The sequence below is a fragment of the Muntiacus reevesi genome, chromosome 2 (assembly GCF_963930625.1).
Source record: "Muntiacus reevesi chromosome 2, mMunRee1.1, whole genome shotgun sequence".
Lineage (NCBI taxonomy): Eukaryota > Metazoa > Chordata > Mammalia > Artiodactyla > Cervidae > Muntiacus > Muntiacus reevesi.
This window is the reverse complement of record NC_089250.1, coordinates 142,296,122-142,309,266: the sequence shown is the minus strand read 5'-3', so window position 1 is coordinate 142,309,266 and position 13,145 is coordinate 142,296,122. Positions and strand designations below refer to the sequence as shown.

Below are 13,145 nucleotides of genomic sequence, written 5' to 3'. Positions count from 1 at the left end.
AGTAGATGATCCAGTCATCTCATCCTGTCTTCCCCTTCTCCTCCATTTCTAGTGACTGATGATAATGATGATATATAGACCAAAAACATCTACTACCTATTTATTCATTTTTAGTGAAAACTTGTCCCTGGCCTGATTCTCCAAGAGTTTGGTTCACACAAGTAACTGGCCCCCAACTTTTTCTTAAAAGTGGCACTATTCACTTTTAACCTTTTTCTGCCCACTTTTTCTTTCTATCTTGTTCCTGTGTTTTTCTCCCATATATACTTAATCCTCTGTTCTCTTTTGATTGGCTAGTTGCTTGAATTATATCTTGTCTACCTTGGGCCTTACTTTTCCTATCACTCATCCTTTCTAAAATATATTCAAATACAATACATATCATTATTTAGTTGCTAAGTCGTATCCAACTCTTTTTGGCCTCCCTCTCCATCCCATCCCTCTGGGTCTTCCCAGTGCACCAGCCCCGAGCACTTGTCTTATACATCCAACCTGGGCTGGTATTCTGTTTCCACCCTTGATAGTATACTTGTTTCAATGCTATTCTCTCAGAACATCCCACCCTCGCCTTCTCCCACAGAGTCTGAAAGTCTGTTCTGTCTCTTTTTCTGTTTTGCATATAGGGTTATCGTTACCATCTTTCTAAATTCCATATATATGCATTAGTATACTGTATTGGTCTTTATCTTTCTGGCTTACTTCACTCTGTATAATGGGCTCCAGTTTCATCCATCTCATTAGAACTTATTCAAATGAATTCTTTTTAATGACTGAGTAATATTCCATTGTGTATATGTACATTAGGTTCCTTATCCATTCGTCTGCTGATGGGCATCTAGGTTGCTTCCATGTCCTGGCTATTATAAACAGTGCTGCGATGAACATTGGGGTACACGTGTCTCTTTCAGATCTGGTTTCCTCACTGTGTATGCCCAGGAGTGGGATTGCTGGGTCATATGGCAGTTCTATTTCCAGTTTTTCAAGGAATCTCCACACTGTTCTCCATAGGGGCTGTACTAGTTTGCATTCCCACCAACAGTGTAAGAGGGTTCCCTTTCCTCCACACCCTCTCCAGCATTTATTGCTTATAGACTTTTGGATAGCAGCCATTCTGACTGGTGTGTAATGGTACCTCATTGAGGTTTTGATTTGCATTTCTCTGATAATGAGTGATGTTGAGCATCTTTTCATGTGTTTGTCAGCCATCTGTATGTCTTCTTTGGAGTCATCAAGACAGTATGGTACTGGCACAAAGACAGAAATATAGATCACTGGAACAAAATAGAAAGCCCAGAGATAAATCCACGTACCTATGGACAACTTATCTTTGACAAAGGAGGCAAGAATATACAATGGAAAAAAGACAACCTCTTTAACAAGTGGTGCTGGGAAAACTGGTCAACCACTTGTAAAAGAATGAAACTAGAACACTTTCTAACACCATACACAAATATAAACTCAAAATGGATTAAAGATCTAAATGTAAGACCGGAAACTGTAAAACTCCTAGAGGAGGACATAGGCAAAACACTCTCCGACATAAATCACAGCAAGATCCTCTATGACCCACCTCCCAGAATATTGGAAATAAAAGCAAAAATAAACAACTGGGACCTAATGAAACTTAAAAGCTTTTGCATAACAAAGGAAACTATAAGCAAGGTGAAAAGACAGCCTTCAGAATGGAAGAAAATAATAGCAAATGAAGAAACAAAGGATTAATCTCAAAAATATACAAGCAACTCCTGCAGCTCAATTCCAGAAAAATAAATGACCCAATCAAAAAATGGGCCAAAGATCTAAACAGACATTTCTGAAAAGAAGACATACAGATGGCTAACAAACACATGCTCTGAATTTTTAAGGGAACTTCAGACTGAATTCCAGAGAAGGCAATGGTACCCCACTCCAGTACTCTTGCCTGGAAAATCCCATGGACGGAGGAGCCTGGTGGGCTGCAGTCCATAGGGCCGCTAAGAGTCGGACATGACTGAGCAACTTCACTTTCACTTTTCACTTTCGTGCATTGGAGAAGGAAATGGCAACTCACTCCAGTGTTCTTGCCTGAAGAATCTCAGGGACGGGGGAGCCTGGTGGGCTGCCGTCTATGGGGTCGCACAGAGTTGGACACGACTGAAGTGACTTAACTGCAGCAGCAGCAGACTGAATTCACTAATCAGTGAGACAAGATGTTTGGCTGCATACTGACATCTCACCCATTGGATCAGGCCAGTATGTTTAATTCTAGCAACACTTTTTAATCATAGATTCAGAGAACTGCAGTGGTGAAATTTATCTATGTAATTTTAGTATTTTCATCCATTAATCCAACAAGTATTTATTCAACAAACTGAGGCTAGAGCTACAAATCTGCCACCTCAGTACCTTGCTTTATATCTATGTCTAAGCCTCAGTATCCTCATCTGTAAAAAGAAAAATAACAGTGCTTCCTCAGGATTTACTGGTGAAATTAATGAGATAATACATGTGAAGCACATATTAATCACTCCTAAGAAATGTTCGTTGACATTGTTAAAACAAATATGAACCCTGGTGTCACTGAAGGGTCTAGTGGAGAATACACTAGTAAATGGGCAATCAATAAGTACTATGAAAATCGCTATGGGAGGGGAAACCTCTGGTTTCCCAGGATCACATAAGAAGCCCAAACCTGGACATTGGCTTCAGAGAGGCCACTAGAGGAAATTCCACTTAGGCAGAAACCCAAAAAATGAGGAGTTAGCTAGGTAGGGCATGGGGGAAAGAAGTACTGTAGACAAAGGGAATGGCATTTCTGAAGACCCAGAGGTGCGGGAGGATAGGCCTTTCAAGGAAATGGAAGAAGGAAAGGAGAACTACTCAGAGATAAACTGTTTTCATTCGAGTGTATATCCTTCAAGTTTAATTGCAGAGACACTTTTTTACCCCCTCAAAAATAGAATCACTCTATTTTAGAGTCTGTCCTTTTCCTGCATACTATAATGAACATCTTTTGACATTGTTAAATGTTCTTCTAAAATAGAATTTCTAGTGGCTAGTCTAATTTCTAGTCACTAAGGGTGTTATGGTCTTATGGTCATGCAGTGTAGACAACCCAGGCTACAAGCCCAAACCCTGATCACATCTCCATCAGCAGCTGCCCCTTGCCACATTTCCAGCATAGTGATGCACACTCCAAAGCTCCAGTCTGCTCCCAGGAAGCCAGACCCCAGGTTGAGGTCCAGACTGGTTCTGACAACAAAACTTCTTCCCTGGCCATACCCCTCTACCCCATACTGGGCCACATCTTCTATGATAGGATATGGTCTCATAGATTTCTCATTACCATTAGCTCTAACGAAATTCATCACCTAGCTCACTGGCTTAAGGACTATTTTTCTTGCTAAGATTATAAACTTCATGTTGGCAGGAACTGAATTTGTCTTATTCACCACTATATTCCTACTGCCTAGTATGGAGCCTTAAACACAGTACCCAGTCCATAACTGAATCCTAGCACCTTCTGTAAGTCAGGCATTCTACCAGGCACGGGCTTTAGGAATGGGTAAGTAGTCTTAGACCTTGAGAAACACGTGGTTCAGTGATTAATCCAGTAAATTCTGAAAGCTTCCATCAGTTTCTTTCTCTTTTCCCATTTATTTTGGTTCAACTTACTCTATATACTGCATTTTCTAGCTTTCAGATCACAATTGACTTTTTGACAAATACTGAAGAAAAAAAGAAGATTTAAAACCTCTGTCTTTCTAGTGTCATCTGTTATTTGTTTTCCCTCTCAAACTAATAAATGGACACTATTTTTCTTCAACCTCTCCTCATGTCTGATACACTTAGAGTGTCTGTTCAGTCTCTCTTTGTCCCTTGAAAATTGCAATGCAGTCCTTGCTTTGGATTTTTTTGTTGTTGTTGTTGACATGAAAATCTAATATATTTGCTTTCCTTCTTTATGATTCTTATTGTTTGAAAAGCTCTCTTCATATTCTTTCATGCAATGTCTTTTTGTTGTTTTAGTTATTAGATATATATATATATGTGTGCATTCTTTATTTTTTCTTACCTGCCCTATGCATAAAGATTTTTTTTCACTTTTCATGTCATTTCCTTAAGAGATATTCAGAAATTATTCCATTTGTTTAATTTTACTTGTCATTATATAAATGACCCATATTTGTAGCAAAATAAAAGAAAGAGGAGAAAAGGAGGAAGGAAGCAAATATAATTTGATTCTGCTGGTTTACATGAGGGAGAAATAAGGACAGTGAGAGAGGGAAGGTGAAGTTTTTTTTAAAAAGGTTGGATAGATAGGGAACTGAGAGTAGAATAAGGGTGAGAAAGAAGTCTGCAAACAGTGCAGAGAGCTAAGTAAAGGTGCAAATTTGATGTTCACTTTGGCTTTTAACCTACTGTCAACTGACTTACCAGCCCAAATCCTAGATTCCCCTAGGGGGAATCTACGTTCTACACTGATTAAAGACTTAACTATGAAAAAAGAAGCTCTAAAAGTTTTTAAAAAAATGTAAAATATCTTTATGAACTAGACATGAATAAGGATTTCTTAAACAACATACCAAAAGAAATAGATATTTTTTGCCCACTAGATAGGTAAAAATTCAAGGTCTGAAGATAACAGGTGTTAGCAAGGCTGTGGATCACAGGAAACTCACACAGACACTGCTGGAGGATGTGTAAGTTGGAATAATTGGAATCACTTTGGAAAATAACTTGGCATGATCCTGTAAGCCTGAATGTTTGTATACCTGCATGTAACCCAGCAATTCCTCTCTTAGGTTTATACTGTAGAACAGTGCTTCTCTAACCTTATCAAGCATCTGAATCACCTAGAAAGCTACACAATTTGGGGACCTCACCCCTGGACATTCTGATTTGGTACACCCATGATAAAGTCCATGAATTTTATTTCTAAGAAGCACCCAGCTGATGAGGCTGCTGCTGGTTTACAATTCCAGTTGGAGTAAGTAAAGCTTCTCCAGATTTCTTCACCTGGGTCTTTGGAAACAGGAACAAGAATGTTCAAATAGAAAAAGCAGAACACAACTCAAATATCTATCAGAAGAATGGGTAAATAAACTGTAGTATTTTACACAGTGGAGTATCATACAATATTGAAAAGGAATACTAAGTGGGCTTCCCAGGTGACCCTAGTGGTGAAGACTGCCTACCAATGCAGGAGTCATAAGAAACACAAGGTTGATCCCTGCGTGAGGAAGATCCCCTGGAGGAGGGCATGGCAACCCACTCCAGTATTCTTGCCTGGAGAATCCCATGGACAGAGGAGCCTGTTGGGATATTGTCCACAGGGTCACAAAGAGTTGGACACAACTGAAACTACTTAGCGTGCACAAACTCTAAGTATTTGTACTACCTGAACAAATCATCAGGGCCTAATGTTACATCACAAATGTAAGTCACAGAAAATCACATATCATGTGATACCATTTTTATAAAACTAACAAATTAAATAATATGTTGCTTAGGTGCAAATACAGAGATTAAACTATGAAGCAAGACAGTGAAAAACAAAAATGAGAAAAAGAAGACTCACATAACTAGATGCAGGAGTGTGGGTATTCTGATAGCCTTTAAGAAGGGTGATGGGTTCTCATATGCTTCAGAATTGTCATTAAGTTACATATATGCTCTTGTATATGGAAAGCAGATACATAACAATTTGAAGCTATATTTAAAGAAAATTCTCACAGATTGAAGAAAGGTCTTGACTTTCTGGTTAAAAGTAGTCCCCAAATACAGGCAAATTAATGCAGAAACTCACATTGACACATTCCTGGTAAAAGTTCCAATATCAAAAATAAAACATGACTCCTATAAGCATCCTGACAGGACACAAGAGATAGAAAACAAGGAAGCTAACCAAACATAGAATAAAATTTGTGTTCACTTCAAATTTCTCTACAACAGCAACCACTACAAACAAAAAACTTTCAGAATTTACTTAAGAAATGTTTGAAAGGAAAGGAAAAATTATAATGCAATAAACTTGAATCTGCATATTAAAATGCTAATTATTATGAAAATGATGTGAAACTGATATTTTTTAAATGGAGATTTCAGTGGAAGAAAAAATAGAAAAATCCATGTAATATGGATTTATTATATAGTATATATAATAGTTCTCATCAGTATATGTATCATGATATACATATCATAAAATATATTATATCTGCATATATTTATATATATATTTGTGTGTGTGTGCTCAGTCGCTCAATTGTGTCTGACTCTTTGCAACCCCATGGACTGTAGCCAGTCAGGCTCCTCTGCCCATGGGATTTTCCAGGCAAGAATACTGAAGTCAATTGCCATTTCCTCCCCTAAGGGATCTTCCCAACCCAGGGATCAAACCGCATCTCCTGCATCTCCTGCATTGGCAGGTGGATTCTTTACCACTGAGACATAGGAAATCCTTATATATATTTATATATGTATTATATATAACATGCAATTTTATACATGTGTTATATAATGCACATATTATTATATATGTATCACTTATATTATATATCATAATGTATACTATATTTTATATTAGTATATGTATCATATATCAGTATATATATCTGTATATACTATATATATTATGATATGCAATATTATACCTATAATAATCATTACACTATATAGTATATTGTATAATACTATATAGCATAATGTATTTATAATATACATTAAAATATAGTATATATGGCATATTATATAATAAAAATATGGTAATGTATATTATGTATGTATAGTATGTATAATATACATACATATTTCATGTATATAAAATTTAGTTTGTGATAAAGGTGAGTTTAGGGATAGATTATTTACTATATGATGCTACAACAACTAGTAAATTATTTAGTCAATAATAGAGTTATTACCATGCACCAAAATATTTTTCAGTGAGTTAAAAGGTTAAATTTTTAAATGGTAATATAAAAAGAACTAGAAAAAGTGTCAGTGAAGATTGATCTGATCCTTGTGTGAGGAAGGACTTTCTAAGAATAAAAGAAAAGGAAAAAATCAAAAGAAAAGGATTGATATGTTTTTCTGTAAAATTTTTTAAAAATTCTCCATGTCAAAAACATCATAAAAAGTGATAAAAAGCAAACTACAAACTTGTACAGAATATTTGTTTTATAAATATTCCAAAGGATTCTTCCACTAATATTAAAAGTTATGTTACAAATCAATGAGAAAAACATAGACATCCCATTGGAATATTGTGACTGTGATAATAACTTCACAAAGATTACTTCAAGCCAAATTACAGTCAAGTAAGAGCAAATTGAACCAATGAGTTTTTCTTTTCATCTGCATGATTGACAATGATGACATATTTGCCATTTTAAATATAAGGAAACCATATCTAACTGCCATCCTAAGGGTACTTAAAGTTAAATAAGGTAAATATTTGGGCAGGGCTTAGTGCTCAGGGAAGATCTGGAGCTATGCTGGTGACAAAGGCGCTTTGAGACTTTGTTCGGATTTATGCAGTTCACCAGAACTTTTTAAGCACCTGATGTTATAAATGACTACAAAAGTGGGGAGGGGGAGATTATTAAGAGGCTTCTGCCTGAAAAGATGAAGGCTCAGAAAGCAAAGTTGATGCCTTTAAGATCTTGAATAGCATGCCTGTACTCAATAGGATGTCCACTGAATTCCAGAATTGGCGGGGAGGGAGGAAGCTCCTAAACAAACTAGGAGGCCCTGTTTATATGATGAGTTATAAACACTTAAGTCATTACCCCATAGTAAGATTTAAAAGCAAATACAAAACAAATACAAAATATGTTGTGTGTCAAATATAAAAATAAAACGTGATAATAGCAATAGTAGAAATTAAGGTGGCAGTAAATAGACTTTTGTAAGTTCAAATACATGTGTGAATTACAGATTCGGTATTTATTAATCAATTACAAATGGACCCTGGAGTGGTTAAAAGAACTAAACTTTTTAGTTTAGATTTATTGAGGATGACCAAGAATTAGCGCCATGGTTTGCTTTCTTCTGTTTGCATTTCTGACTCTGGAATTAGGACTCTGGGCTTCCCTGATAGCTCAGTTGGTAAAGAATCCACGTGCAATGCAGGAGACCCCAGTTCAATTCCTGTGTCAGGAAGATCTGCTGGAGAAGGGATAGGCTCCCCACTCCAGTATTCTTGGGCTTCCGTTGTGGCTTAGCTGGTAAAGAATCCACCTGCAATGTGGGAGACCTGGGTTTGATCCCTGGAAGATCCCCTGGAGAGGGGAAATGCTACCCACTCCAGTATTCTGGCCTGGAGAATTCCACGGACTGTATAGTCCATGGGATCGCAAAGAGTCAGACATGACTGAGCGACTTTCACTTCATTTCACTTCAGGACTCTGATCTCCTGTCTGAAAGAGCTTCATCCTCCTCCCACCACAGAAACAGTCTTTAGTGACAATATTTGGAAGATGACATTTTGGATTCTCAGATTAGTGACAATCCTAAAAGATTGGAAACCTTACATTCTAAAATTAAACAGAAGTCATAAACCAGTAGGAAAGTAATGTTTGTGTTAGTTGCTCAGTAGTCGTGTCTGACTCTTTGTGACCCCATGGACTGTAGCCCACCAGGCTCCTCTGTCCATGGGATTCTTTCTCTAGGCAGGAATACTGGAGTGGGTTGCCATTCCCTTCTCTAGGGAATCTTCCCAATCCAGGGATCAAACCCAGGTCTCCTTCATGGCAGGCAGATTCTTTACCATCTGTGCCCAAAGTAAAAGTCATAGGAAAAGAAAGTTGAAAATGCAAGGCCCTAGCTGATTATTCTTTTATGTGAAAAACTGATTCATTTGCTTTGTGTGTCACTCTGGGTTCTCCCCATGGACATTTCCTCATTTGGTCAGTTCCAAAGGCCTCTTTAGATAGTGCCCATTTCAAACGAACTGAAGATGAGTGCTTTGTTGTGGTGACCTTGTTTACAGGGTTAGAGTCTTCCTGTCCCGATTCCCTAAACTCCTGGTATGAAGTGCTTTCTGGCCTTTGTGTTTGTATGTTTACTCAGAACACCTAAGTATATGTCGCTCTCTGACTCTGTTTCTCTGTTCCCTTCAGGACTATTGGCTCTCTCTCCTTTACAAGCGCCTCATCGGCCCCAAAGTCCTGGCCGTGCATGTGGCTGGGCTCCAGCGGAAGCCCCGGCCAGGCCGAGTGATCCGGGACAAACTAAGGATTTATGCTCACTGCACTAACCACCACAAGTAAGTGTTCAGAGAGATGGCACAGAAACCACCCCTGAGAATTTTTAGGCCATTTGAGAACTTCATGCTACACTGGACCCCTTCAGGACACTGAAAACCGCTTCTGGATTCACTAGACCCGTTCTTTGCAAGTTTCAAATGATTTCTGAAAAACAGTCTTTTCTCCAAGTAAAACCCCTTTCTCACACTTAGAGGAATTATTCATAAAATGTTCATAAAGATACATGCCATTTGTTTATTTACTTCTTCATCCAACAAATTTTTATTGAGCATTTTCTCTCAGCCAGTTGATGTAATGCCCAGGAGGCTTATTTGTGTGTCTATGCCTTAACCAAAACTAGAGATATAAAACATGTTCCTAAGATATACCAGCAGAGCTGGAGGAAATAAGCCTACTTTTCTAAGCATGTTGGAGAGCTATACCACTAGAAACCTAACCATGTACCAGTGTATCCCAAGCTGGGAGTGCCCAAAGCTAGTCATGTCAGCTTTACAGCCATTTCAGTATTTTGAAAACTGTTTCAGCTATTTTAAAGGCTAGATGGTTAAATAAAATCTGGGCTTCCTTTTTTTTAGGGGGCCAGACCTTGAACAGTCAGCACAGTAATGGGGATGGTTATCCTCTTTTTCATCTGAAGTTGAGGTTATCGGGGTTGTCTTTTAAGAAGTAGGAAACATAATTAGTACATAAAGTTTAGCAGATAAAAGATTTTAAAACATGAGGATCATAAGGTAAAAACTTAAAACAGAGCCTAAAGCAAAACCCAACTGACCAAATATGGGTTTCTTACATTGCTTCCAATTTAAGGAGCAGAGTAGGCAGCCCTGAAAATAAGAACCCTTTCTCTTAAGGCAGAGAGACTTTGTGTGGAGTGGGAGTGAGGAAGAAGGAAGCAAGTGCTTCCAGCCAGACCTTCATTCCAGCGAGCCTATCAGGGCCGATCACCGGCAGTGGAGAGCACAAAGAGTTCCAGTGGTCAGGTTACAATAGATGCCCCTTCCCCTCCCTGATGACAGAGGAGCCATGCCAATTAATTTATCATGATAAGATTTTTCAAAGAATCACTCTGAGCACAAGGGGGCCAGGGGCCAGTTGTCTTGTCTATAGATACAAGTGCCTATTGTGGATGAGAGGAGGCTGGATTGGGCACAGGCCAGAGGCTTTCAACGGTCCCTTTTGCTCAACAGGAAGCTCAATCCAGTAGCTGACAGAGAGTGACTGCTTTATGGCCTTGGCTGGAGTTATCTGATCAACGTACAAGGAAACACTGTGTTCCTTGTCTCCACCCTGGCCTTGAGGTAACCACCCAAAAGGTGGACTCCCAGCTTCAAGAGAGGAAAAGCTTTCTTGGCACCTTTTGTCTCTTTGGGGGAGCACATCAGTCTGTGCCCTTTATACTATGGCTCTGCGAACCCAGGAGAAAATGTCAGTAGTCAATCCATGGGCTTAGCAGAATCTGGGGGGTCCTCAGAGAGGTCTCCTCACTTGGTTTCATCCCAGTGTTCATCCTGATTCTCTTTGACATTCTTGTGGGAAGTTGTCACTGATATTCGGAATATACCGGGCACTCAGGGCCAGTGCCTCATGCATTTTTGTATTATTGGTGTCCCACAGAGTGACTGGCCTGAAGAAGGTGTCAGTGAATGTTTTATGAATGAATGCAGAAACAGGGCATCAGGGCACCACTGATGTTTTATACTTCTAGCTCTCTTGGCCAGAAGAAAGGGATATGGTGGAATGCATTCACCAGCATAAAATCATTCATGGTATTCAATATTCTCTCTCCATCACCAGATCTCCTGTACTTTCTATGGGAAGTCATTCCAGAACCTCTCCGGGGAAACAGTGCTTCTGCCAGCTCCATCCCTCCTTCCTATTAAAAAAAGAAAGAAAGAAAGAAACAACTTTACTAATCTATGTCACTGATGACCTTAGATTACTGGGATGAAGGTCTTTTTGTTCTTACTAGAGAAGAAAGCCCCCAGTAGATACACTGAGCTAGCTGAGAATGAGCTGGCTGAATTTGCAGATCTCCTCCATGTCAGTGGATGTCCAGTGCCTTAGATAGATGAGCAAAAAGAGAGAAGTGTCTCTGCACTTTCTCCCTTAGGAAGACACATTCTTTGTCTGAGCCCCCTCGCCCCGCCACAACATTATCAGGAAGCACTCCTGATCCACTTGGTTTATTTGTAGCCAAAGAGACCAAGGTCACAAAAACGTCCCAGAGTGGGCATGTTAGCTTCATGCTGTTCAGTCTTGACCAGTACTCCAAAAATACATATCCTAGGTCAAAACAGGGAATTGATGAGGAAGTATAAGTTTATTGATAGAATACCCCAAAAAAGGTCTTTTAAAATAGCTCCTGCGCTCAAGTGTATGTTGAACACTTGCTATGTGCCAAGCCTCTTGCCAATTATTTGCATTAGTGTAATCGTATTAAATTCCAAAGGTTCTACAGTATCACATGTATGTACAAATAGCAACACTAATAATATAAAGAATTTTACATTTGGAAAGAACCTTTAGAGATCTTTGGCCTGTTGTCCTATATAACATAGAAATTCCCTTTATAGTCTCCCTGACAGTCATGAACCTCTACTTGAATACCTCACTGCTTCTCATGGCATCTCTTACATTGTGGGTCGTTTGTGACCTAGGAGAGCATTGTCTTTTATGACTGATTTAGGATAACTAAGTCAGATACTCATACCAACACTAGCAGGTGCTTTTCTGCTTTCTGTTCTAGAGCCAACAAATTAGGACCTGGCAGCACAGCCGTTCTCACCCTAAGGCTTCTTATTCAGAGAACAAACCGGTTTTGACTAGGAAACAGTCTTTTTATAAACCATACTGTTAACACAATGTATGTATCTGGGGAGGAGCTGAGATCCTTAGCCAAGTTTAGAACCAATTGGAGCCTGGTGGATCCTGAAGAAAAATTGAGTCTTTTGGGGTTCAAGTTTGTTTATTGTTGGCAAAGCACGACTTCCTGTTTTTCAGAAGAAGTTTTTTTAAAGACTCATAAAAAGGTTCCTGAGGCTTCTTGGACATCAAATGGCTCTTACAAAACAATATTTTGATGAGTTAAGTGTAAATGAATCAGAAACATGTGGATTAAATTTCCCTTAAAATACACAGGGGCTTTGAAATTGGGAAAAAGATGTTTGGCAAAACATGGCCTGACTGTTACCGAACCCAAAAACTTTGAATTAGATTTGGAGAAAATGGACCAATCCAGTTTTCAAATACATAGACTTTCATTGGAAATGGACATGGATTTCAAAGCATCATCCTCTCTTCCCTTTCCTAGTCTCCCAGCTTCACTGGAAATATTTCTAGAACAGGGACTGTTTTTCATCTATAAGTCAAGAGGCACCTCCCAATATGACACCCCTCACCTCTTACATCCATGATATTCCAATTCCAGCCCCCATCCTGACTCACTTCCTCCTCCTCCCATGGCAACACGGAGATGTCAGGCCGCAAAAGAACAGCCGGAAAGATGAACTCCAGATACAGGCCTTTTCTGCTAATGAAAAAGTCTCACTGTGAGTGAGACATGGAGCAAGATAGATGTTCTACCAGATAGAAAGGGGCATTAATGAGGAGAACCAAAAGCCACCTGGACTTGATGACATTAGAAGGTCAGCAGTTGCCTCCAGGCCACACCTTCAATAAAATTCCATTTTCTTAGCGAGCGGATACTCCTCCAAGATTATTTTTCTGTCGGCAGAGAATGGAGATTCTTTAGGAATCTGGATTCTCAACATAGTACTTTCAGGTTGGTGCTGCATTCCACAGCCAAGAATGTGTCTTCACAGCCAAAAGGCCTCTGCTTAACGTCCTTGCCCACCAGCCAAGCAGCAAAAAGGAATGACTGAGGGAGGTCTTCAGTGTCAG

The 13,145-nt window shown here is 39.1% G+C and overlaps 1 protein-coding gene across 1 annotated transcript in view; it reads left to right on the top strand.

The window, feature by feature from the left end:
• HPSE2 (heparanase 2 (inactive)) overlaps positions 1–13,145 on the top strand; it is a 663,548-nt gene that overhangs the window by 625,131 nt on the left and 25,272 nt on the right. The window contains exon 10 of the mRNA XM_065920070.1: positions 9,099–9,244. Within this exon, the coding sequence (XP_065776142.1) occupies positions 9,099–9,244 (146 nt within the window). The remainder of the gene's footprint in view (positions 1–9,098; positions 9,245–13,145) is intronic.